The 27788-nt window shown below is 48.3% G+C and overlaps 1 protein-coding gene and 1 long non-coding RNA gene across 2 annotated transcripts; both read right to left on the bottom strand.

Moving 5' to 3' along the window:
* Positions 1 to 427: 427 nt before the first annotated feature.
* Positions 428 to 27786, bottom strand: FAXDC2 (fatty acid hydroxylase domain containing 2). The gene is given in 12 exon segments (XM_073355239.1): positions 428 to 2348; positions 3763 to 3929; positions 4580 to 4685; positions 5504 to 5709; positions 8147 to 8268; positions 9891 to 9994; positions 10116 to 10207; positions 11645 to 11692; positions 13093 to 13158; positions 27541 to 27674; positions 27677 to 27722; positions 27724 to 27786. Coding segments are annotated over 12 exon segments (1311 nt in total). The 3' UTR covers positions 428 to 2191.
* LOC140915525 (uncharacterized) lies at positions 17990 to 24581 on the bottom strand. The gene is made up of 3 exons (XR_012160187.1): positions 22137 to 24581; positions 21159 to 21381; positions 17990 to 18074 (listed from the first exon to the last, which is right to left on the bottom strand). It is a non-coding gene; the product is annotated as an uncharacterized lncRNA (long non-coding RNA).
* Positions 27787 to 27788: the final 2 nt, after the last annotated feature.

Here is a 27788-nt window from a genome sequence, read left to right as displayed (position 1 = left end):
TCAAACGTTAGATGTATTTCAACTAACACCCCAACCCCTCCTCTTTATTCCTCAGTGGTACATTCCCACTTCTCATCACCTCCAGAATATCAGTCTTGTACAGTAGGTTGGCTTGTACCAATGATATCCCTGGGAGACGGGGGCTTGGTATCATTTCATCCATTGGAGTCTTCCTGGCATAGTGTTGTGTGCCTGTGGGAAAGGATGGCTGAACTCTCTTCCCTTGCCAACCCCAGCCTTGGGGGGTCCCTGTGGAATGTACTACCATTGGGGTTGGAACCCCGGCCCATGGATTCCGACTTGGAAATTGACACTGAGTTTAACTGGTGGTGGTTGGGGCAGGGTGGGTTTCCCAGTGTTTTTGTCTAGATGCTCATCACTCAGCCAGAACAAAAGGGGATATAAGTTTGATCTGGCTGCCCTTTCCAACCAGGCTCTGTCTCTGTCCCAACCTCATCCCTCTACCCCCAAAAGCAAAAGAGGAAAAAGTGTTTTTTGCAACCTTCTTCAGCTGCGTTTTATTGTAGAGACACATTTAAAATGACTTATCAGACCACTCATCACTGGGGGGGAAAATCTTGTTAATACAACCCACTCTGTGATCCATCTTCTGTTAAGAGTACATAATCTTGACGTGTGTGCCAGGATCATCATCCCATTTAAAAGGAAAAGAAAAACAACCACAACAAAAAAAAATGTAAAATACTTGAATGAGAGCTTGTATTATAATATTAATATTATTCGGAGTATCTGCTTTCTAGGCTGATGTGATTCATTATTCTAGTAATGCTTTAGTCCTTTGTAATTTGTGGTAATTATGCTTTTTCCTTTTTAATACAAAAAAATGTATAAAAATAAAAACCTCAAAAGACCGTGTGGTATGGACTCTCCTGTCCCCGCAACCTTCCTTGCTCTGGGGTCTTTAAGGGTCTGAGCTACAGATCAGACACGTCTCATGTGGGATGAATACTTGTGAAGGTGAGACGCTGATGGCACCTGAGACGTACACTGCAGCTGGGCACTATACAAGGTCTCCGCAGAAGAGCTCTTGTAGGACTGCTCAGTCTCAATCCAGTGCACTCTTCCCTTGCTTGTTCCTGTCCCAAGCCCCCATGCTGCTCTGCCAACACACCTGAGGCCTGATTTTCAGCACTCGCTGCTCTGTGATACTTTCAGTTGTGTCCTAATGGTGTAGAGGTTTTCTGACAGGGAGACCATTTTGTTTAAGGGATTTGCAGCTCTTCCTACCAAACAGCTCAGGAGAACAGTGATGTCGGGGAGCTCTTCCATCACGTATAACTTTATGCAATCCTAGGGGTTTCCCTTTGCCTACTTTGCTGTGTTGGAATTCAGGTGAGTCTTGGTGGGATGGAGCAGTCAGCCCCTACTAGCTATGCTAATGAGACTTCAGCCCCAGAACCTCCGTCCTAGAAAGTTCCCTTTGTGACTTGCATTTTGGTTTCATCCTCTGTATTAATTGTTAAAACGATAAAACCTGTGTCGTGCTCCCAGTAATGTAGCACTGTGCTGTGTGGGGGTAGCATCTGCCTGACCCTTGCTGGTGATCAGTGATGGTTTGAAGCTTGAAGCCCTTATCTCATAGGTATGGGGAGTAACCGTACTGTGGGATGTTGAGCTCTCGGCTGATGGTGCTGGTGAAGTGGTTACGAAGGGCCACATTGCCCCAACAAGCGTGTTTCCATGTAGTCTTCGGGTTGATTCTCCCAGGCCCAGAGTGCTGGGATGAGATCAGGGCAGGCTGAATGCCTGGAGTGCAGTGCTCTTGAATTCCCCTGTGACTCCCCATGCAATGCAGGTGAGATTTCGTCCTGGGTCCAAAAGCCTCAAGCAGGAAATGGGAGATCTGAACAGCAGCCATTTCTGTGGGGCTGGAAGGAAACCTGCACGGGGCAGTCTGTGGGCAGCTTGATCCAAGGGACTAAAAAAACGCTACGCTCACTTCAGGAGGCTCCCCAGCTGTAGGGCTGCTGCCTGGAGCTGAGCTCTGCACTCCAGGCTGCGGGGGACTGAAGGGAAGCGAGTTCAAATGTCACCAGCAACGGGTTACGGTTCCGCTTTGTCTTTGATACTTAGGATGAACAATAACCTGCTTCTCATTAGAAAATTACTTGGCATAATCATGGTTCCTAGCTCTCATGATTCCCCCGTGCAAGCCGCAGGGGAGGCGGGTTCACTTGGCTTTCTTGGGTGAGTCGGGAATGCTCTCCGTGAGAGGGGTGAGGCTCAGCAGGATGACGTGCCTCTCGTAGGCCTTGGTTTGCTTGAAGAGCGTGTCTGTTCCATGCAGGCGGTCCAGCACCCCCAGGACTCCGTAGCACTGATTGAACCTGGCAGCCAAGCACAAAGGGACCACGCAGGGTACTGCAGGTTACAGTCAAGAAACAAGGTAGGCCATGCAGATCTCTTCCCTTTCACCCCCTCCCATAGCCTGTGTCCCTATCAGAGCCCCGCCAATCCTGCTTTACGTTCTTTGTCTCTCCCAGCCTTTTGCTCTGCAGCCTGTGGAGGACTGGATGGGGTTTAGCCCAGAACCTGCCCATTCCCCTACCTAGTCATCTAGGAAAGGTGTTGAGCCAGGGGTGTTCTCCATCCCCAGGCACTGCGGGCTGCCTTTGCAGCCATCACCAGCCAGGGAGTGAGAGAGTGGGACTCTGCCAGACAGCCACAACTCCAAGCTACATGAGCTCCTGTGGCCACAGGAAGACCAGACTGCCTGTACACGCACCTATGGCCAAGGAAGCTATGAGCTGGCTATGAGCCATAGGGTCTGATGTCCCCAGTGATCCGTGCTCCTGGCATACAGCATGATCAGTGTCCTGAAGAGATGGGGTGATATGCACTGGTTGATACATCAGGTATCACCCCATCCTTAGGTTGGAACTGAACTGTCCTCCCCATTCCTGCAGGAAAGGGAAACCAGTGCTCAGGAAGCGATGCTAGCCAAGGAGCCTGGTCAGGGACCTGAGCACAGCCCTGGGAACCAGGACCTCCTTCGGGACTCTACCTGCAGGCCTGACACTGCTTTGCTCTGCTACCTTTGTAAAAAGGTGCTCGTACGTCACCTCCCCTGGGGGGTGGGAGTTAACAATTATGTGTCACAGTACTTTGACCAGGCGAAGCCAAGTTCCTGCTGTGTCAGGCTTTTCAGCTGTGAGAATGTCTGTCTGGCTTTTCCATTGCTGCCTTTGGACAGAGAAGGAATTAAGCAGCCAGAAAGATGCTCCACGGAGCATTGTCTGTGATGCCCTAGATCACTGCTAGGGAAGACCAGGCTATGCCTGCTTCTCTGGACCCTACACATTATTTTCTCTGTCTAATCCACCCAAGAAACCTGAGCTCAGGTTCAGCATTTGGGTTTCTGCTTCGTAGCCAGTTTTCCAGCTCCTCGGACCGCGAAACAGAAAGGAAAATGTCAGTGATTTGTCTGAAGGTTGCACGGTAGGTCAGTGGCTGAGCTGAGGTAAGAAAGCAGGAACTGTCCAAGGCCCAGTCCTCTGCTCTGACCTCTCAGTGCTTCCTGTTTACAAAGGGTGAGGAGGCTGGATACATTCAAGCTGCCTTCAGGGGAACCAGACTGAGGTGGGGCAGATGGAGTCCCAGAGTAGAGATTGACTAGCAGTCATGTCAGACTGTTTGGCCCTCACAAATGGGCTACGGCCCATCCCCACCACTGATGGGCTGACCCAGTCCACAGAGCATGGGGGGAGGAGCAGCTATATGGATAGTGTCCAGTGACCTTACTTGAGGTGGTGGAAGTCGTGGAACTCTGGCGAGGGGAGGAAAGGCAGGTGGTAGCCGCAGTGCGAGATGGATGTAGTCAGAATAGCAAGGCAGAGCCACACCATGATGGAAGCAACATGGGATCCCAGGATTATCGGACCCACCAGCAAAGGCAACATGTTGGAAAACTGGAATTCAGACACAAGCCCTGCCTCGTTAACATGCACACCCAAACCTTCTGTTCATAAGGTCGCAACCGGCGTCTCCTCTTGTTGCTTGTGCTATGGGAGCACCTAGAACCTAGTGCGGCCCGGTGCTGCTGTTGCTGAACTTGGTTGAAGTGGAATAGTGGGAGTTGAGCGCCTTGTGGAGGTGTTGCAAGTTAGCTAGTGCTGCTGTGGGAGTCCCTGGGAGTGTTCTGCCAATGCACCTAAGAGACTGGGATAAAGGAGGTGACAGAGGCCAACTCCCACTGTAACTCAGTCTATGCAGTAATATCTTCCACCAGCCTCAAGGAGGCCCCATTCCATCAAGCCCCAACCTGCCGGAGGCCCTGGCTCCCAAAAAGTTTGTCTTGACAGTAGATTGACCCTGTTGTACCTGGCTCTACCCTAAGAGCTTGTAGTCCCAGTGCAAGGAGCCACAAGACACTTCTACTACAGCAGCTTTATGGAGATGCCACAAATCCCAGCTTCATCTCCCAACAGGAAGAGTCTGAAGTGTAGCTACTCTCCTCCCTTCCCACAAATCCTCACCCAGTGGAAATGCAAAGCCCACAGCAACGGGTTGGGTTTACTTGATAGGCTGCTGGGCAGTGACCCCAAGAGGACCTGCTTACCAGGTGCTCGACCGGATGAGCATAGAGGGAGACTACACCAATGGGAGCGGTCCATTCATGGTGCTTCTTGTGTATGCGCTTGTACAGAAGCGGGTGATGAACAAGCCTGCATGGAGAGAACCAGAACAAAGTCTTCAAGTCCAGTCAACCCGGAGACCAATGTCACTCCGGGTGCATCCTCAGTACTTTTCTAATCTATAGGTTTTTAGAGCAGCCAAGTGAATTAAAGACCAGGGCTAGCCGCCAGGACTCATGAGTCAAGGCAGAACCCGAAATAGAACCCAGGTGTCCATGGGCAATTCACCCAGCCTGTGTATATTCCTGCAATTGCTTTGTTTGCTGTTGAACTGCCTCTCTCTTTTTATGAGGTAGGTATTTTTTTTCTTTGATTTTACTCTGCATCTTTGTGTGTGTGTATGTAATAATAGTGCTCAGGAGATCTGGAGAGTTGGGAGCTGGGTCCCATCGTGCCCGGCGCTGTACACGTGTATAGGAGGTCATGGTCCTTGAACAGGGAGTTCAGTCTCTTTGGTCTACATATACACAATACACTCTTTCTAGATTTTCTTTGGCTGGTGTATAGTTCTTCCTATAAGCAACAGTTACAGCCTCCTCCCTCCAACTCGACTGCTTTAGATTATAGCTTACATATAAAATCAACTTGCCTTTTCCATCCCTCAGCCTGTGGGCTAGTCCATCTCAATCCTCTTACTTTCATAATCTCTGGTTAAACACGGCCCCTGGTAGTGTTAAACCACCAAGAGCTCCCAAAGGAAAGGCTGGTGCCACTGACTGGCCAAGGTTAATGGAGGTGTTTTGTTGAGGGAACGGTCATAATTCAGGACAGAGCGGTCCCCATTTGTTGGGGAGCTTAAAGGAGGAAGAAGCAGCTGCAGGACAGACTAGTTCTCTTGCCCAACTCACCGGTGTGAATAGTAGAAGAGAATTTCTTCCATCAGGGTAAAAATGGACAACTCCAGGAGGAACCAGTGAAAGGTGGGTAGTTCCTCACTGCAGGGCTGTCCCCGCCACTTCATGATGGGGAGCATGAGCATCATCATTGGGAGAGAGATGAAAACCTGATTAAACAGCACTGTGTGAACAGCCTGCCGCAGCTTCGCTGGATCCACCTGCAAGAGAGGAGACTCTGCTAATGCTAGCCATGGAGCCATACAGCTCTGGGCTCTGGGGAGAGGGAACCTTTCCAGGACTCAGGCCTTGGATGTTGGTAAGTTAGTTTGTTTTGGGTTTTTTGGACCAAGTTTCACAAGTAGGCAAATAACCAAGAAACTGATCTGCCTAAAGTTCAGCGCCCTCATTCTTTGTGTCGCTGGCAGCCGAGTGCCTGGCTCTGATGTTGGCAAAGCACAGAACTGAAAGAGAGGGGCGAGAGGTAGGATTGACAAACACGCTTTCGGTACCCAGCAGCTGATCAGCCTTTGCTGTCTAAGCAGGATACTTCCCTACGCCAGCCTGAGCAGCTCCAAGGCTGGAATTAAGTGAGCACATCTCTGGTGTTGATGGCTCAGCATGGCCACGCTGATGTAAGACACCACTATTATTTCAAGGCTTTGTCTTCAATGCAAAAAAGGTGGGTGTGTTATAGTGAGTCAGGGCGCTCTCTCTGTAAAGACATCTTTTGGCAGTGGCAGATACCGACTCTTGTCTCCAACCACAGCCCCCGGGGTGCATTGCTCCACCTTGCTTCAAGGAGGAGCAATAAAAAAAGCCAAGTGCCCTTCTCAGGGTTGATGGGTCCCCGATTGAATGGTCTCCCTCCAGCTTTCCCCATGACTTCCTGATCCTGCTTGCTCTCCATGGACAAACAGCTGAATGGCTGTGGCTGCAATTTTCCTTTCTATAATCTTAATTAAAGACCTTAGTGTACAATTTGAGGTCATCTGCCAGGGCTAGGGGTCTGAGTCTGGTGTTACAGGAATATGTCTCAGCTCACCTGCACAAAAGCTGTAACATGCTTTAACCTGCAGCCCCACGGCTCTAGGAAAGGGGTAGAACCCTTCCCTGCATCGGGTGGTGATTTCTCTGACTTAGTTCCCCATGTCCTGTTGATCACTGTGGCCAGGGCTGTGTGCGCAGTGCAGTTATGCAGCAGCGTGACTGTGAATTGCTTTAAAATGCTACCTAACTACAGTCCAGCATTTGAAATGACATTGAAAGAACTCTTTAGCCCACACAGTTATGAAGAAACCTTCCAAATGTGATATGAATTGCAGCCAGCTGCTGTCTGCCTGAACCTGGCAGTGCCCCGAGGTATGAAACTTTTCCCATTTACCAAACTGGGGCGTTAACACTGAAGTCTGACAACATACGCTTATTAACCGCTGTTCAGTTTAGCAATCAACTCACGCTGGCATAGGTGCTTGCCTTTTTTGCGTGTAGTGAAAAATACTGGGGCGTTGGGGCAACTGATTGCTTACTGTCAAAGGCAGGGGGAAAGGAGGAGTTAGCCATGGTCTATGCTTAATATCACAACTGCATAAGTTAGAGGTGTGTGTATGGGGGGAAACATACCCTAGCAATGTGGACAAAACCCCTAGTGTAGACATAGCTTCTGGTGCCTTCGCTCATGGCTTTCGGTGACCTAGTGCAGGCTGCCAACAGAGCTATGCTGCTGTGGGCTCTGTAGTGTAGACACAGGCTTAGGTTGTCTCTACTCTATGGAGACTATATGCTGGCGTAGCAACACCAGTATAGCCCCGTGGTGTCACTGTAGCCTATACTGCTGGCAAGGGGTGTTTCTAATGGGGTAGGAACACAGCCTTGCCAAGAGACATTAAGTTACATGGACAGAAGCATTCTGCTGTTACCCCAGCTATGTTGACAGTGGGGACTAGGTCACCATAGTGATGTCTGTCAGGGGTTGGGTTTTTCACACTCCTGACTGCAGCTATGTTGACTTGACTTCACACCCCTGAGTACTGTAGCTATGTGGCCCCAACCCCTGCTGTCCATGCAGCTAGGTTAATGGAAGAGTGCTTCTGTCTACCTAGGTACTGCTACTCAGGGACGTGGATTACCTACATCAACCGGAAAACCCCTCCCGTCGCTGGAGGAAGCATATCTGCTACAGCTCATACAGCCGTGCTTCTACCTGGCATCTCCCCTTGGCTAGCTTAGGAAGCCCCCTTTCCCCCAACCCCAGCTAGCTTTTGTGGATCACAGACTAAGGTGCCTAACTCAGACTTGGGACATCGTAGTGAGTTTTCTCGGCACATAGCTAGTGTGACATCTAACTGCTTGGGGGGCACTGAGGCCTAAAACATTTGCCGAAGGGCATCTGTGCCAGGGCTGGGAACTGACCGCAGCTGGCCTGCATCCTAAGCCTTGCCCTAACCACAGAACCATCCGTCCCCTGTACATTTGCATGCCATGTAGAATTCTTGCCTTGATTCTATTCCGCCAGCCCCCAGTGTGGAAGAGCATGAGGTTTTGGGAGGGTGGGGTGAAGGAGACTGACAGCTCTACCTCCCCCTATCCTCCCTTCTTCCTCTAAGAAAATGCAGGTGGTATTCGTCCAGCTCGGCAGGCACGGCGAGAAATACCTACAGGGTCGTTTTTGCCCAACTGAATTCGGTACCGGGTGATGAAATTGGGCTTTCCGGTCGCATCTGCCACCATCAGGAGTCCATTGAAGCACCAGTAAACAAGGCTTGGAACTAAGGCCGTGCCTGTGGTAGAAGGAGAGAGATGGGCAGAGATGGCTTGTCAGGATTCCTTCCCCACTCTGAACTCTGGGGTACAGATGTGGGGACCCGCATGAAAGACCCCTTAAGTTTATTCTTACCAGCTTAGGTTAAAACTTCCCCAAAGCCCAGATTCCTTTCTTGCCTTGGGATGGCTGCTGTCACCAAGTGATTTAACAATCAATCAGGGAAAGGACCACTTGGCGTCCTATTCCCCCAAACCTACACCCCCTTTCCTGGGGAAGGTTTGAACATATATCCTCACCAATTGGTTACAAAGGGACTACAGACCCAAACCCCTGGGTCTTAGAACAATGGAAAAATCAGTCAGGTTCTTAAAAAGAAGGATTTTATTTAAAGAGAAAAGGGTAAAAGAATCACCTCTGTAAACTTAGGCTGGTAGTTAACCTTCCAGAGTAGCAGAAAATTCAAAGAGCACAGAGGAACCCCCTCTAGCCTTAGTTTCAAAGTTACAACAAAACAGGGATAAATCTCCTTCTAGCAAAGGGAAAATTCACAAGTTGAGAAAACAAAGATAAACTAATATGCCTTGCCTGGCTGTTACTTACAAGTTTGAAATGAGAGACTTGTTCAGAAAGATTTGGAGAATATGGATTGATGTCCGGTCCCTCTTTGTCCCAAGAGCGAACAGGCCACACAAACAAAGCACCCAAAACAAAACCTCTCCCCACCCAGATTTGAAAGGTTTCAGAGGAACAGCCGTGTTAGTCTGTATTCGCAAAAAGAAAAGGAGTACTTGTGGCACCTTAGAGACTAACCAATTTATTTGAGCTCACGAAAGCTCATGCTCAAATAAATTGGTTAGTCTCTAAGGTGCCACAAGTACTCCTTTTCTTTTTCCAGATTTGAAAGTGTCTTTTGTCCCCATTGGTTCCTTTGGTCAGGTGCCAATCAGGTTACTTGAGCTTCTTAACCCCTTACAGGTAAGGAAGAATTTAGGCTACCCCTATGGTTCTGATACCGCTGAAAAAAGGGGAGCCTTTGTCCATCAGAAATTATTGATATTGCAGTGGTGCCTGGAGGACACAAACAGAGACCAGGGCCCTGGGGGGCTAGGCACTGTCCAGAAATGAGTGTCTCCGGGCATAAGGTTTTCAGAGCAAAGACACAGCTCCTGAATGGGATAAAAGGGTAGAGTGGGGATGAGATTAGAATAATACAGGCCTGCGCTAGGGACAAGGCACCTTGCCCCCTACCACCAAGTCGTTATCGCCAGGCTGTCGACACTGCAGCCAGGTTTCCTCCTGTCGTAATACGGGTGCCACCCAGCTAGAATATTACTAAGGTGTCTAGCTTTACAATAAAGCCAGTTCTATCCTTTTGGTAATAACTACTCCAGTGAGACCTGGGGTGTAATTTCACTTTAGCCTAATGAGGGAGGTGGGAACCTTACATTGGTCCTGGATGGTTTGGCAGTTACAAATACTTGCAGTGGAAAGGGTGGTCCCAAAATGTTAGCTGGACCCTGACCATTGGGGAGGCATGGCATGGATTTGGCGGCAATGCACGCCATTGATACACAGAGCTCTGGGAGAGCTGGAATCTGGCTTTCCTGCAGCCGAGCTTTGGCATTCAAAACAACTCACCTAGAAGGAAAATTGCCCACTGGTTTCCTCCAAGCAGGTGGAGAACTTTCTCCCATTGTGCCTGCCAGAAATTGCCCGAAGCCCCCCAGAACTTCTGTAAGTGCCTGGGGAGAAGGGCCCAAGAATTACACGCAGCGTTTAGCTTTTCATTGCAAAAATTACATCTGTCTTATCTCCCCACCCACTGAAATGTTGCTTCTCAAGCTATCAGGTGAGTGGTCTTACCAGGTGACAGAGTTCCTGAAGGCAGCAAACAGCAGCAGGCCAGTGCCCAGTATGAAGCCAGTTATCTTCATAGAGTCCCAGAGCTTCCCCGCCTGAGAGCAGGAAACAGAAGTGATTACACCTATGTCATGGAGTAGCCTGTGTTTTAAATCACAGGAGATCAAGGGATGATCCAGTCCTAGGATCCCTTGTTTTCTGTCACCAGCACTCTACAGAAGTGAGTAGAGACAAGTTGTTATCCACCCTGTCCACAGATGCTAGGTGGGTCAGGATGAGACTTTCTGAATATATGTTACAGTCTATATCTGTATGGTAAAAGAAATACATGTTTAAACTGGATCCAGATAGCAATCAGTCTGTGACTTCCTCCCTTCTCTTGTGTAACAGGTCATTATGATGAACAGATAAAATAGCTCAAAACAGCAAAAAGAAAAGGAGAACTTGTGGCACCTTAGAGACTAACAAATTTATCTGAGCATAAGCTTTTGTGAGCTATGGCCCACTTCATTCATTGGGCTTGCATAATTAAATAACATTAGTTTCCCTACTCATCTGGTCCTGTGGCATTGCTAAGAGACAGGCAACAACAAGAGAAGTTTAATCCCTTACAACAGGATCAATGCAGATATGTGGTGTAAGGTAACAACCCCGAGTCCCCCTTCCTCAGCAGCCTTCAGTGCAATGCGCCTGGCTGTCGCTCCAACAGAAATAGACAACATCAGCCTCTCTAATGCTCCTGCTCCAGGATGCTTAGGAAATGATTATCTGGAACTGGATAGAATTTAGGTCATTTGCACTGAAGACTCCCAAGTGAAGTGGTGTTAGCCCTTTTCGGTCCAAGGGGCTAGTCAAAGTTTGAGGCCTTGTAGGTGGTTGCGGCTGGGAGTAGAAATTGATGATTGCACCTGGTATTTTCTTTGACACAATCTTGTTTATTTGCTCGGAACAACACCCCCTCCAATAACTGTCCAGTTTAGAGCTGAGGCATAGAAAGTGTGTGATTTGCCCAGGTTATACTGCAAGCACGGGACTGATCCACAAACGTAACCTTTCGTGTATAACTCCTAGTCCTGGGCTTCAGTCACAGAGATTCAGCAATTTGTGTATTCCTGAGGTTCCTTCCAACACTGATATTCTATGATTCTATATCTGTATTAAGAGGCCCTTTGACTAGAAAGGGCCTTGTTTAATGGCTGTCCCTTTCTCACGCATATCAAAGGAGACATCAATTAAATTTAACAGAACCACTCCACAGTACAAGCGTAGAGCGGCGTCAGCTACGGAATCTATGAAGCTGCTGTTGTGGGAAAGATTTCTTTGTTCATCTAATCCATCTCCGCGCCAGGTTATTCCTTCCTCTAAGTTCTCTAGTGCTTTGCCCTGTCCAGGGGTAAGTGACAGAAGCCACAGGGCATCTGCCAGGGCAGAGACTATTCACTTAGCATCACCAAGAGCCAATCAGGAAGCTCCCTGGCACTTGGCCACCATATAACATTTCAGTTGAGACAACAACAGCTTTGAGTCTTTACCTGCTTCTGCCGTGAGCCCCCCGTGGAACGTGCAGCATCTCCCTTCATCTACAATAATAAATGATGCAAGTGAGTGAATGGGGAGCTGAAAAGAAAAAGGGGAGGGGGAGGAAAAGAGGATGGGAAAGCAGCCCCTAAGGAAGTTTTCACATGTTAGGATACAGCTGTCTCCTGGTGGCCTGACTGGTCTGGAATGTGCTGTGTTCAATGGCTGTCCCAGGCCTTCGGGACAAAACAATCTGGTACAGCAGAGTAAGTCAGGGGGGCGAGGGATTAAAATGATAGATCACCCTGTGCTCTTACATTACAGCCCCTAAGGACATGTGCACCAAACACTGGTAACATGATAAGGGAGATTTTCACCTTTAGGTCACTGCTTCAGATCCAGCCCAGGGGGCAATGACTGAAAATCATTACTATCTGCTGGCTCTTCAAATACAAGCTGGGCAGGTGTCAGCATCATAACCAGCCTGGCCCATGGCTCTAACCAGCCCCCTTGCTGACAGGCTCAGCAGAGAAGCCAAGGATTGAATCAAGAGAGAGAGCCTGAACTACCTTGCACTCCTAGAGGTCAGGTGCTAGCGGGAGGAACCTTGTACTTTTGGTGCACGTGCAGTGTCTACAGCAGGGCTAAGCTGGGGAGTTTTCATTTCCTAGATGGCCAACCTTTCCCAGCAACAAATTTGCTTAACAAAATAGTCCTTATGATTAATCTCACCTCAGCTTCACTGAATCTTCTTCAATGTTCAAATAAAAGACAATATAACACCCGGTACATAGACGCCATGAGCCAGATTCTGCCCTTGGTTAAACCCTGGCCATCCCAGGGATATTAATGGGATTGCATGGCTGGAACAAAGGGCAGAATTTGAGCTCCTTGTGCTTTTAGAACTAAAGCAATGTAGCCAAGAAAAAGGCCTTATTTTTTACTAGGTCTTCTAGTGTACCCTCCATTCTTTACTGTGGTAGAACCCCACTGCAGCCAAGTCCATGGGAGTTTTGCTGGACCTGCAAGATTAGGGTCTGAGTGCACAGTAAACTCTCTAAACTGCATTCTCCAGAATACCAACAGAAGCCACTAACAAAGAAAGAACAGCATAGCTTTGTCTGTTTATGAGGCAAGAACAGCCAGTGCATCAGTAAAAGATGCAACGCAAGGGTTAGTCTGCGTTCAGGGCCCAGCTGAAGTCACTGGTTTAGTACAGAGGGTTCTGTAGAGCTCCTCAGCTCAATGCTGTTGTTCCTGGATCTGGCCATCCAAGGTCCATTAGCATAAGCTGGAGAAATGCCCACACCCCCGAGATCCGCAAGGAGAGCTCTTAAGAGGGGAGTGCAACTGGAATGGTCTGTAACACGCTGACTCCTTTATGGTAGGAGCAAACAGGCTATATTACACAGAGCACAAAGTGCTGACAAAATAAATAATTCAGAAGGTGATGGTGCATTACCTTTATGATGCTAATATTCCCTCTGGTGGGAGCTGCTTTTGTAGAGTTTCCTGGCAAAGGACCACACTGCCAACAAGCACAAAAATCAACCAGTTAGCTTGGAGACAACATTTCTGTTTTGAAATTGTAAAACTTTAATGCCCTTTTTTTTTGCTCCCCCTTAAAGCTTGTTAGTGTTTCAGCTCTGAAGGTTTATAGTCCAAAATCAGACCCACTTCTCTGTCTGGGGTGTTATTTACCGACAGGTTAAAAAGGGAAGGTCTGATTTCTCAGAGCTCCTGCAAGCCCACAGCTCCTAATGACTTCAGCGGCAGCTACAGGCACTCAGCAGCACTGAAATCCGGCCCTAAATGACTTGCCCAGTGACTGTGGTGGGGGTGGGACGAGAATCCAGCAATTCTACCTCTCCGCCTCTTAGCTGGAGCACAAGGGCATGAGCTAGCTGTGCTCAGTGTTAACCGTGGGGAACCAGCCTTTTCTAAACTCAGAATTGCAAATGGATCGAGCTAGCTCTGACGCGCTGACCCAAAAGAGCTATTGAAAGATGCATCATAAGAGGAAGCTGTTTAGATTTTAAACTAGTGTCTTCATCCCGTTTGCTAGCCTCTTCCTCCTGAATTCAAACTCCCCACTCCCTCCTGGGCCATGGGACGCTATTCTTTCCAATCTGTAAAATCATAGAATCATAGAATATCAGGGTTGGAAGGGACCCCAGAAGGTCATCTAGTCCAACCCCCTGCTCGAAGCAGGACCAATTCCCAGTTAAATCATCCCAGCCAGGGCTTTGTCAAGCCTGACCTTAAAAACCTCTAAGGAAGGAGATTCTACCACCTCCCTAGGTAACGCATTCCAGTGTTTCACCACCCTCTTAGTGAAAAAGTTTTTCCTAATATCCAATCTAAACCTCCCCCACTGCAACTTGAGACCATTACTCCTCGTTCTGTCATCTGCTACCATTGAGAACAGTCTAGAGCCATCCTCTTTGGAACCCCCTTTCAGGTAGTTGAAAGCAGCTATCAAATCCCCCCTCATTCTTCTCTTCTGCAGGCTAAACAATCCCAGCTCCCTCAGCCTCTCCTCATAACTCATGTGTTCCAGTCCCCTAATCATTTTTGTTGCCCTTCGCTGGACTCTCTCCAATTTATCCACATCCTTCTTGAAGTGTGGGGCCCAAAACTGGACACAGTACTCCAGATGAGGCCTCACCAATGTCGAATAGAGGGGAACGATCACGTCCCTCGATCTGCTCGCTATGCCCCTACTTATACATCCCAAAATGCCATTGGCCTTCTTGGCAACAAGGGCACACTGCTGACTCATATCCAGCTTCTCGTCCACTGTCACCCCTAGGTCCTTTTCTGCAGAACTGCTGCCTAGCCATTCGGTCCCTAGTCTGTAGCTGTGCATTGGGTTCTTCCGTCCTAAGTGCAGGACCCTGCACTTATCCTTATTGAACCTCATCAGATTCCTTTTGGCCCAATCTTCCAATTGGTCTAGGTCCTTCTGTATCCTATCCCTCCCCTCCAGCGTATCTACCACTCCTCCCAGTTTAGTATCATCCGCAAATTTGCCGAGAGTGCAATCCACACCATCCTCCAGATCATTTATGAAGATATTGAATAAAACCGGCCCCAGGACCGACCCTTGGGGCACTCCACTTGATACCGGCTGCCAACTAGACATGGAGCCATTGATCACTACCCGTTGAGCCCGACAATCTAGCCAGCTTTCTACCCACCTTATAGTGCATTCATCCAGCCCATACTTCCTTAACTTGCTGACAAGAATACTATGGGAGACCGTGTCAAAAGCTTTGCTAAAGTCAAGAAACAATACATCCACTGCTTTCCCTTCATCCACAGAACCAGTAATCTCATCATAAAAGGCGATTAGATTAGTCAGGCATGACCTTCCCTTGGTGAATCCATGCTGGCTGTTCCTGATCACTTTCCTCTCATGCAAGTGCTTCAGGATTGATTCTTTGAGGACCTGCTCCATGATTTTTCCAGGGACTGAGGTGAGGCTGACTGGCCTGTAGTTCCCAGGATCTTCCTTCTTCCCTTTTTTAAAGATTGGCACTACATTAGCCTTTTTCCAGTCATCCGGGACTTCCCCGGTTCGCCACGAGTTTTCAAAGATAATGGCCAGTGGCTCTGCAATCACAGCCGCCAATTCCTTCAGCACTCTCGGATGCAACTCGTCCGGCCCCATGGACTTGTGCACGTCCAGCTTTTCTAAATAGTCCCTAACCGCCTCTATCTCCACAGAGGGCTGGCCATCTCTTCCGCATTTTGTGATGCCCAGCGCAGCAGTCTGGGAGCTGACCTTGTTAGTGAAAACAGAGGCAAAAAAAGCATTGAGTACATTAGCTTTTTCCACATCCTCTGTCACTAGGTTGCCTCCCTCATTCAGTAAGGGGCCCACACATTCCTTGGCTTTCTTCTTGTTGCCAACATACCTGAAGAAACCCTTCTTGTTACTCTTGACATCTCTGGCTAGCTGCAGCTCCAGGTGCGATTTGGCCCTCCTGATAACATTCCTACATGCCCGAGCAATATTTTTATACTCTTCCCTGGTCATATGTCCAACCTTCCACTTCTTGTAAGCTTCTTTTTTATGTTTAAGATCTGCTAGGATTTCACCATTAAGCCAAGCTGGTCCTCTGCCATATTTACTATTCTTTCGACTCATCGGGATGGTTTGTCCCTGTAACCTCAACAGGGATTCCTTGAAATACAGCCAGCTCTCCAAATCTTCGACATGCTGTTTGTTTCCAACCTGGCAGCCTAGTTTGCTAGCTAGGGCTCTTCTGAAAAAAGGAAATGACTTTTGATTCTAATGGTTCTGATCAACACACTAAATGGTTGGTATTTTAGACTATCAAGCAGAAGGAAAAACTTTTTCACTAGGAGGGTGGTGAAACATTGGAATGCGTTACCTAGGGAGGTGGTGGAATCTCCTTCCTTAGAAGTTTTTAAGGTCAGGCTTGACAAAGCCCTGGCTGGGATGATTTAGTTGGGGATCGGTCCTGCTTTGAGCAGGGGGTTGGACTAGATGACCTCCTGAGGTCCCTTCCAATCCTGATATTCTATGATTCTATGATCCTGCTGTCTTGAGAATAACAAGTGTAAATATCTTTGTCGCACGATCAAATTATCTTATTTTGCAAAACGCCTTTTGCCCTCTGTAATGTACTTATCAAGCCACGTTGTGCTGTTATGCACCATCTAAATACAACCCCATTATCTCTGTGATGTTATCTATCTGTACAGCTGCACGTACTGGCCTTAGTGAAACAGCTTGTACAATAAATAGCTTATGCTTAAAAAGCAATTTCTTTCTGACACTTCACTTCATCTCAATGCTGTTCATACAGGAAAATGGTCAAAACCCAAACCCTTTCGAAATGGATGCTCCATGAAGAACATATTAACTTAAACCGTTTTACTAGGACAGTATAGTATTAGCCCAATGGCCTTTTGTGACTGAGTAAAGTCTTTCCTGAGGATTGCTCAGATGCTACAGGGATGGGCAATGTTATAAGGTCCTAGATAGCTAGGTGTATAAAAGGGAGAGCCTCACTGCTCTGACCTGACACACAACAGCCTGCTTGGTAGCTGGTGCTTGAGAACATGTCTTCTATATTGATCCAGTGGCTCAAATGCCCTCGAAACTGTGTCTCCAACAAGTCGGAAGGCCAGGAAGATTGCAAGTTGGCTTTGAGTCCTTAAGAGGAGGCAGCAGGATTGCCCAACATCATTTCATCTCTTGAGCTTTGGGGGAACTGTTAAAAGAACCACTGGTATGCCTCACGGCCGGGTCCCCTCCTGCCCTGTAATCAAAGTGCAGCATTCCTCTTTGACTTAAGGGTACTGTGAGATCCAGTATTACATTTAAAGGCAAAAGCCAAATTTAGCGAGATCCTGTTCTGCTCCAGCACCATACAACACAGTATTTTTGCTGAGATGGCCCAGGACGCACCTACTAAACAGTGACATATGCCACTGAGCTGGGGCTATTCCACTAAACAGAGAAATAATGACGCCACCGGCCGCTGAATTTGCACTAGCATATAAACCAGGCAGTAGTCAATCAAACAAACATTAGCCCTCTCAACGGGCTGCAGTCATAGCAGAGTCTGACGTGAAATGAGACACCAGAACTGCCGCTGGTTTATTTTTTTAAATCCGCCTTTTAAAGTAATTTTTACAAAGCATTTGAGACCGTTATTAAAACCAAGCCAATCCCAGCCAGCAGCACCAAGTCCTCAACCCCTGAAGTAAAATACTGGCACAGCCAGGGCTGAAATTCAGCTACAGCTGTCTGGAGCAGAGCTCCAGTAAATATTTTCAGACATGCAGAGCAGAAGCCATCATGCCCCCTCCCCATGGGGCTAAAGCTCAAGACCCGCTCCCTGCAGCAGATGCCGCCAGCCCCACCATCCTGCCATGGGGCAGAAGCCCTGAGCTCCCGCCCACACAGGCTTTTAGGCAGAGCATGCAGGGGGAGGCCCTCTGGGAAATATACTATGAGAATTTAAGCCACAGGCATGTCTAATGATCACATGTCAAACTTAAAAAAAAACCAGTCTATAAAACGTTCAATAATCTGAATAATTATTCCTGCAAAGTGGGACTGGATTTCTACAACAGCCATTTATGGACCAACAAGTCCATATTCACAGAATTTACCATTCCAGCCATTGAAAGAGGCCCATGCATCCAATTTATGTATTAAAGGTGATACTAGGGTGTGATTCTTTGCAGGCACATGGACACCCAGGAGAATTTCCTGGCCTGGAATTGCAGCAGCTCTTTTGGCAGCAGAATGACGTGCTTGGCTTTGCCCTCTAGTCTGTGCTTTCGATTCTCATACTGCACCACCTCTGGGGCATCTGAGCACCTGCTTGCCCACAGCAGCCCCCTAAGTCTCTGCTCACAACCATTTTGGAACACATCTCGCTTCCACTCCTCTTGCACTGGCTGTGGAAGGAAGCAAACAAACAAAGAGAGAAAAGTGGGTCCCTCTCAATGGGGCGGGGGAATGAGAAGGGACAGCCACGCCCCCAAATGATAGTCCTCTAAGGGTCAGCCAGACTCAGATTTGCAGTTCAAGGGCCCAGCCCTGATCAGCAGCTTAACTTCATTTTGCAAGACCTTGCAAAGAACACCACAGAAGGCAAAGGGCAGCTGCTATTAGTCAGCTGAGCTCAGCAGATACTGCAAGGCTGGTTAGCCAAATCCAAACCCACTGCAGTGAAACCCACAGTAAGCTGAAGCCAAGACTTAAATACACTGCACATTTCCTGAGCTCAACAGAGTGCACGGAGACAGCTCCTAGCCCCTCCAGAGCTGGCTAGCTTTCGTCTCACGCCATACACACAGTTTTGGTCCAGTCTTCATACGCCACTGGCTGGCACTGCCATAGCAAAAAGCATCTCCGGGGGGCGGGGGCGCTTCCATGAGACACTCTTTAGTTGAAAGCTAATCCCCATGTTCGTGATAAGTGTTAGCAAGGAGACCGTTGTGGAAGTGACAGCAGCTGCGCCAGAGGGAAATTCTTTAGTAAATTTCCCCAGTGCAGATATTGCCAGAGGCAGGTACCAATGTCCCCACACCAGCCTCGCATATCACAGCTCCTCCCACCTGCTCTCGGGGGCTAGACTCAGGTGAGACCCAAGACAAGAAATAAGTAGGCCAGGAAGTAATTCCATGAGATTCATTAGGCAGGACATTCCTAGCTCCTAAGTCCCATGAGGCTGGATTTGCGACACCAATACAAAAGTGAGCGCACATCAGGTTGGGGAGACAGCGGGACCAGTCTGTTTGGGTGGAAAGCGAAGCAGAGAGGCATCGGGTCGAGCAAAACAGGATCAGCTCTCCTCATCTCTGTGTGCAACTTACATCCATCGGATGGCAGGGTAGGTGGGCTGGGGACAGAGAAGTCAGTGCTTGGAGGGGCTGGAGGAGCTAGTGTGCATACGGCATCAGTTATGGGCAACGGGGCATGTGTTCTTCACTAAACATATCCTGCCCCGCCCGCTGCATCTGAGCCTCATTCCCTCCCGGGCACAGCCCCCCTGTGTCATGTCTGCGCAGCATAAGGAAAAAGCTGGGGCCTGGGCTCGCAGAGCTGCAGCCACTCCTGCAGCTGGAGGCGGCCATGGCAAAGAAGAGGGGGTGGGGGTCCCATCCCTCTTTTGGACTATCAGGCAGACATACAGGTGCCAGCCCAGGGAAAGGGCAGCTCCCAGGGAGCCCAAGACAGAATGTATCATCCTTATTTCATTTAGCAGAAGCTTTGCAGAGCCCAGGTGGCAGTGCACCAAGGGCAGCCTGGGAACTGCCTTGATGTGGAAAGGCGCTCCTGGAAAGTCAATGCTGTGCATTTAATACTCTTACATGCTGGGCTAAAGGATCAGACTCCCCTCCCAGCCAGTGACACCGATGGCTCAGCCAGGGAGACCAGATGTCTCTATCCAGCAGAACTGGCTCTCTTAACCCAATAGCCAACTCTCCAGTTGTTGAGGCTCCCTCCCATCGGCAGGGCACGCGCTGCTGCTCTCCCCAGGACACCCTTCAGGAGTGGATTCTTGGCATTCCCATCTCCAGATTCAAACCGGCTTGTGCCTTTTCTCCCATCATACCCACCCACATTCACAACAGCACTGCCCCTAACTGCAGACTATGTTACTCTTGCCTAGTCTCTGGGCATAGACCCAACACTGAAATCACGCCAGGCAAAAAGAGATGCCCATCTGGCTCTGGATGTCTGGTCACCCCAACTGCAATGCCAAGTTCTGGTGTACAGGGAGTAGCCCTCAACCACTGATTAATTCAGGCAGACACTCATGACAGCTGGACTCAGCCCCTTATCTTCGCAGACAGTTGGCTTTTCTTCCCTGTACATCTGTCAAACCATCTTGAACACAGTGACCTATGCTCAGCCCTGGAGAGAGTCCATGTCTTTCCCAGCAAGGACGATCTCTGGTATGTATTTATGTGGTGGTTTGAGGGCCTCCATCAGGTGGGTGTTGTGATGCATCAGCTTGTTCCCCAGCTTGCCCTTCATGTACCCCATGATCTCAGCGAGCTGGGCAGTCAGGGTATAGCTCTGCAGACAAGCTGCAAGATTGTCCATCACGGAGATCCCTGATTCCATCCAGAAGATCACAAGGAAATACTAGATGATTTTCTTCACACAGTGCATCTGGATCATGCTCCCCCTGGCACTTAGCCTTGCTGTGCTAGCTCTAAAATTGCTGTTTCCTCTTGGGGTTGCCAGCTGGCGCCAGAGTGATGCTCACTTCCCCAGGTGGGGAAGAGCTGGGCAGCCAGGAAGCTGTGGCAGGCCAGACACAGGCTCAGTGACACCGGCCAGCAAAACTTTTAAAAGCTATAGCATCAGTGATGCTTTTTTAAAAACTTATTTTATCAGTTTGATCCCCGCCCCTCCACCCCAACTTACTGTTACCAACCTAGGTTCCAACCTGAGGTTGAACAGCTGCCCTCTTCTAATTACACTGAGCCTGCAATTCAGCCCTCTTTGCAGACACCAACTGGAGACCCAGCTGCTGCTGGCAGGTGCAGGAGCTGAATAATTGGGCATGTCTGTGGCAATGGATTCACTCCGTAACACACCTCCTTTCCCTTAGCCCTCCTCTCCTGATCCCTCTGGCATCAACACAGGCTGAGAGTCAGCTGCTGGAACAATCTCACCTGCGAAAAGACGATGACTATCTGTGACACCACAGGATGCAGCTATACACTGGCCACCTTGGGGAACCACATACCTTAAAAGGTGCTTAGTAGACACCCTCTCTCTAAGGGTAGACACAGAGCTAGCTAACGTGCTTCTGGTGCTGCTATGTGCCAGGCACTGTCCAAACAGAATGACAGACACAGTCCCCACTCTGAAAAGCCTAAAATATATTTTTTTAAATAAATGCATTCATAGAACTAACAACTGGCTGTAAGTCTCTTAATGGAGTTGCCATCCCTAGAGTGTCCATCAAGTACCTTTAAACCACTGTGCCCCAAGGTGCTGGTTGCTCCCTCTTTGCTCACCTCCTGCTGGCTGCAGCCTAGAAGGGGGCCCTGGGTCGCTGGCCAGAGCCCAATCCACAACTCAGTTCTCTCTGCCCTTCACCACTGCTGTCGGTCCCTTTATCACATCCTCAGGCAACGGAAGAGGGAGGTGTGTCTATAAGTGAGCAGCTGATTGTCTCCTCCCAGGCACGTCATGTGAAGCCAGCATTAGGTCATTACTGGTGCTGGCAACTGTTACACCCTTTTGGTCAGACAGTTTAAAGAGAAAGAGAGAAACAGTGTGTGCGTATGACCGAAAGAGAGAGAGAGAAAGACTGTATGTGTGTGATTGAGAGGAGCACATTCTTCAAGGAGTTTATTTTTGCTATAAAAGTAATTTAGCAACATCATTAAAAATCTTTTCACTTTTGTTTTCATTAGTTACACATAAATAAGTTTGCAGATTATGCATATTGCCCTCACCCAGTGCCCTAAGCACAAATATTTAAAACCAGTGCAATTCAAGAGGTCAAAAGTGTATTTATTGAGACCAGGGAGAGTTATTGGGCAACGCTGCTTAAGTCCTTGGCCCTCTGTCTTGGCCCCCAAGTCTGACTTGTAGGGCAGGGATGGCATCCCTAGCCTCTGTTTGCCAGAAGCTGGGAATGAGTGACAAGGATGGATCAGTTAATGATTACCTGTTCTGTTCATTCCCTCTGGGGCACCTGGCATTGGCCACTGTCAGAAGACAGGACACCGGGCTAGATGGACCTTTGGTCTGACCCAGTATGGCTGTTTTTATGTTCTTATGACTGTTCGCTCACATTGCATAAGTGGGACTAGAAAACAATGACTTAAAAGGGTTATAGCATGATATCAGTCTTATCTATGTAGAACAGATTAAATTGGCATTCCCTCGTTCTTAACAATAGTATTTACACATAGTGAAGTCTGTAGTGTACATGAGAGCACCGGGTACTGCAGGTCTGGTAAGAAGTCACTTGTGGCAGCCCTCACTTTTAGTATGCAGGTGTGGTCCCAGAAAATGCGACTTATTCCAGTAGATAGTGTGGCAGCTGATCCAAGCTCTAGGAGAGGTGCTGTTATCCATCACCACTTTCTGGCTTTACTATATGAGGAAGAAACAGACACACCACAACACACGTCCACTTAGCCCTGCCAGGTCTGCAAGGAAGTAAACAGCCTCTCGGTTAATGATGGCTAGAGCTCAGAGAGATCCACAAGTATGAGAATCACAAATGTCCCATAGTCTGTGGCTAATACCTGGTGCTCATAACCGCACAGAACTTTTCACCAAGCCATGTTCGGGGGGGTGAGAGGGGGCATAACACCTCTTCAAACTCCATTCCCCCTAGAGGGCCACTTGGTACCTCAGTCACTTGCTGTGACTTTATTTCAGCGCTAAACTGCTGTAACATTTCAAAAACATTTTCGACTGACTGACACTAACTTCTCCATGGTGGGACAGGGCTCTTTCCTTTTTGTTGTTTTCTGTAGCCTCGTAGACTCAAGGAGAAGTGATGCTGCATTTCACAAGCAGAAGCACAGCACAGAGAATGGAAATACACAGCCTGAGTGAGAACAGAGTCGCTGAGCTGAGCTTCATTATGACTGGTTCTTGTAGTGGGATGGTTATCCTGCATGCATGAAAAAGTAGGTGAAAGGCCATTGGAATCTCACCAAATTCCAGACTCTGGTGTTTTCCTTTAACTGTCACTTAAAGAAGAAATTGTTTTTGAATGAATCACTCTCCCAACAGAGGACTGGATAGTACAGGGGGTTGGTAATGGGCTAGATAAAGACTTTTCACTTTCTAAGTTGCTAGTTTGAATCCAATCCAGGCTGACAATAACCAAAAGCATCTCCTATTTCTTAGCTATTCAGTGTCCCATCTGAAATTAGTTTGGTTCCCAGTGGACAGGTATCCAAATCACAAAAAACTGCCATTGCTACTGACAAACTTTGGACCCATGTAGGAAACTATTTGCATGAAAAGATTGGCTGTTTTATGTCCTCGCAATGGTTTCATACAGCCTTACATACACTCAGTACTGTTGTGACGGTTCTGTTTTGGCAGGGCCAATTCCTGCGGGAATTCTGTGCCATTGCGTACACACAGAATTCATGTGCCCTGCAGATTTTTTTTCTCTGCAGAAAATACATTCTACTGGAGAGGTGCTGCAATTATGCCTTTCACCCACCAGGGACTGCTGTGGTGCCAGAACACAGAAGGCAGCCAGCTCACAGGCCAGAGCAGCCAACCATGGATAGGGAGGACAGTGTGTTCTTCACAGCACCTTGCCCATGGGGCCAGGGGAGGAGGCACAGGATATGGGGTGTGGGGGAGAATAGACAGAACAGGGCACACAGGGCTGCTGGGAGGGGGTCACATAGACTGGGGTTCAAAAGAGCTAGTGGGGGACACACTGGGATGATGGCTGAATGGGAGTGGGGATGCAGTGCCACTTGGGGACTGGGGGGGTGGCTAAGTAGGGGTGTAGGGACACATGGGGACGGGGGGATACAGGGACACATGGGGACAGGGGCAGATGTCTCAGATTGAACAGGAGAGGCTAGGAGTCAGCCAGGGTCTGCATGGGAGAGGCTCTCCAACTCCCTAACAATCCCCCCACCCCAAAAAAAACCTGTGCCAGACTTTTCCCACCCACACCCAGGCTCCTTCCCAGCAATTACTTCCCTCTCCTTCAGTACCCCTGACTCCCCCAAGCCTTTGCACGGCTTCTGAGGGGTGAAGGATATAAAGTTCTGTATTGTAGTTCAAATGAATTATTACTCAAAGTTCTGTATTAATATGCCTAATAAGGAATCTATTTGTCAAAAAACATTTTCTGAATCTTTTTTTTTTTTGGTCTGTATTGTTACAGACATACTCGCTGACAGGTATTTTGAAATAAATTACCAAAATAATTGAAACTGGTGTGATCATACTATGTTATTTTGACAAATAAAATATACAGAATTTTAAAATATCATGTGCAGAATTCTTACTTTTTTGACACAGAATTCCCCCAGGAGTACATAGTGCATGTAATGTATAACTCATGCAATTCAAAGGCTATATGCTGCAGCTGAGAAAGCAAAAAGGGAACGAAAAACAACTAATCTGGAAGATAAGGTTTGAATCCCTAACAACCTCAAAGATCAAGTTCAATAAACACTGAGTTAGAAAAACTCCATTTCTTTGCAAGAGATAGACACCATGAGAATATGGTGACATGGAAGAGGTCGCTTGCTGGAAGGGGATAGTTAAATAAATTACTTTCATAATGCTTGAAGAGATATCTGTATGAAGGGGTCAACGTTAGGACTGGGATATTGAAATAAAACTGACATGAAAGGAAACAAATTCCAGAAACTTGTCCAAGTAACAGAGTAGCAGCCGTGTTAGTCTGTATCCGCAAAAAGAAAAGGAGGACTTGTGGCACCTTAGAGACTAACAAATTTATTTGAGCATAAGCTTTCGTTAGCTACAGCTCACAGTGTAGTTCACGAAAGCTTATGCTCAAATAAATTTGTTAGTCTTTAAGGTGCCACACGTCCTCCTTTTCTTTTTGTCCAAGTAAGGCACTGATCGGAGATTCAGTGGGAGAAAAGAAGCCACCTAACCCTGAATTGTGGGAAGAGAACAGCAACTGCTGTCATGTTTTGTAACAACTGTGGGACCCATCGATCCTGTCATTCAAGGGCCTCTGCTCCTTCAGTAAAGCCAGACGCAGAGAGGCAGGTATCTGCTTTGGAGACAGACTCAAGCGTAATCCAGTTTAGACCAGCAAAACCAGAAGCAAAATGGAGAGCACAGTCCTCTCGGACAGGAATTATGCTTTGGCAGCTGGATCTGGAGGGGACTTTTGTCTGCTGCTCACCTGTTTCATGAGAACAAGATCAGAGGCCTAAACTGTATAAAGGAGTTATTCAGAGATTCACGGGGGTGTTTGTTCTGAGTTAAAAACTTGTGACCACAGAAAATCCCCGTGGCAAGTTTTGAAAGACGGATCACCTGCGAGAGCCCTTACAGGTGCTCTCTGGTAAGCTGCTTATGTGTGTATATTCTTATTTCAGTATGTTTTCAGCATGATACTTTTCACCTTAGGAATAAATGTACTTCCTTAGAGGAACATCTACATAGACGTTTTGGCATAAGCCCAGGTGAGCTGACCTTGGCTCTTGAGACTCGCTACCCATGAGGGTTTTTTCCTGTACAGACATCCCCTGGCTTGCTTAGGAATTGAGCGTAGACAGGGCACTGCGCAGCCTGGACACCCGTCAGGACGGAGAGCGACGCGGGTCTGTGCCCAAGAGAGGTGATGGCTGCGAGCTGGGAGCATAGCGTGGATACCCTCATGTGCTGCCACTGCCCCAAGGGCCCCAGCTAACATCCAGAGGAAGGGGAGAACTGGGTCCTGTCACCCCCAGAGCCCCAGCTGGGAGCTAACAATGTTGAGAGTCTTTAAGAAAGGGATAGATAAGACAGAAAATATCATATTGCCTCTATATAAATCCATGGTACACCCATACCTTGAATACCGTGTGCAAATGTGGTCACCTCATCTCAAAAAAGATATACTGGAATTGGAAAAGGGCAACAAAAATGATGAGGGGTATGGAATGGCTTCCGTATGAGGAGAAACTAATAAGACTGGGACTTTTCAGCTTGGAGAAGAGATGACTCAGGGGGATATGACAGAGGTCTATAAAATCACGACCTGTGTAGAGAAAGTAAATAAGGAAGCCTTATTTACTCCTCATAACATAAGAACTAAGAAAAGGAGTACTTGTGGCACCTTAGAGACTAACCAATTTATTAGAGCATAAGCTTTCGTGAGCTACAGCTCACTTCCTCAGATGCATATCGTGGAAACTGCAGCAGGCTTTATATATACACAGAGAATATGAAACAATACCTACTCCCACCCCACTGTCCTGCTGGTAATAGCTTATCTAAAGTGATCATCAGGTGGGCCATTTCCAGCACAAATCCAGGTTTTCTCACCCTCCACCCCCCCACACAAATTCACTCTCCTGCTGGTGATAGCCTATCCAAAGTGACAACTCTTTACACAATGTGCATGACAATCAAGTTGGGCTATTTCCTGCACAAATCCAGGTTTTCTCACATCCCCCCACCCCCATACACACACAAACTCACTCTCCTAATAAATGGACACAAATCAGATGTCAAGAATTATAACATTCATAAACCAGTCGGAGAACACTTCAATCTCTCTGGTCACGCAATCACAGACATGAAGGTCGCTATCTTAAAACAAAAAAACTTCAAATCCAGACTCCAGCGAGAAACTGCTGAATTGGAATTCATTTGCAAATTGGATACTATTAATTTAGGCTTAAATAGAGACTGGGAGTGGCTAAGTCATTATGCAAGGTAGCCTGTTTCCTCTTGTTTTTTCCTACCCCCCCCCAGATGTTCTGGTTTAACTTGGATTTAAACTTGAAGAGTGGTCAGTTTGGATGAGCTATTACCAGCAGGAGAGTGAGTTTGTGTGTGTATGGGGGTGGGGGGGATGTGAGAAAACCTGGATTTGTGCAGGAAATAGCCCAACTTGATTGTCATGCACATTGTGTAAAGAGTTGTCACTTTGGATGGGCTATCACCAGCAGGAGAGTGAATTTGTGTGGGGGGGTGGAGGGTGAGAAAACCTGGATTTGTGCTGGAAATGGCCCACCTGATGATCACTTTAGATAAGCTATTACCAGCAGGACAGTGGGGTGGGAGGAGGTATTGTTTCATATTCTCTGTGTATATATAAAGCCTGCTGCAGTTTCCACAATATGCATCTGATGAAGTGAGCTGTAGCTCACGAAAGCTTATGCTCTAATAAATTGGTTAGTCTCTAAGGTGCCACAAGTCCTCCTTTTCTTTTTGCGAATACAGACTAACACGGCTGTTACTCTGAAATAAGAACTAAGGGGTCACTAAATGAAATTAATAGGCAGCAGGTTTAAAACAAAGAAAAGGAAGTATTTATTCACACAGTGCACAGTCAACCTGTGGAACTCCTTGCCAGAGGATGTTGTGAAGGCCAAGACTATAACAGGGCTCAAAAAAGAACCAGATAAGTTCATGGAGGACAAGTCCACCCGTGGCTGTTAGCCAGGATGAGCAGGGAGGGTGTCCCTAGACTCTGTTTGCCAGAAGCTGGGACTGGGCGACAGGGAACGGATCGCTGGGTGATGCCCTGCTCGGTTCCTTCTCTCTGGGGCTCCTGGCACTGGCCCCTGTCGGCAGACAGGACACTGGGCTCGATGGCCCCTTGGTGTGACCCCGCAGGGCTGTTCCTATGTTCTTCACAGGGCATGGGGTCCCCAGGACCCCGGCTGGAAGCTGCGGGGAGTGGGCCCCCCCCAGGGGTCCACCTACCTGGGATCCGGCCCCCTAGCCTCCCTCCAGGCCGGGCCGCCCACTCGCTGTGGCGACGGCAGCAGCGCGCGTCCCCCAAGCGTTTGGCTGTAGGCGCCACCCTGCTCTGCCCCACCCCGAGCGCTGAGCCGGAGCCACTGAGGAAAGCAGCGACCGGAAGCTGCAGTGGCCCTTTTCCCCCACCGTCGCGCATGCGCCCTCCGAACAAGACGCTCCGCTCCCCGCCACGCCCTTGCGCACGCGCATTC

This window comes from Lepidochelys kempii, chromosome 8 (genome assembly GCF_965140265.1).
Source record: "Lepidochelys kempii isolate rLepKem1 chromosome 8, rLepKem1.hap2, whole genome shotgun sequence".
Taxonomy (NCBI): domain Eukaryota; kingdom Metazoa; phylum Chordata; order Testudines; family Cheloniidae; genus Lepidochelys; species Lepidochelys kempii.
This window is presented reverse-complemented; position numbering and strand designations above follow the sequence as displayed.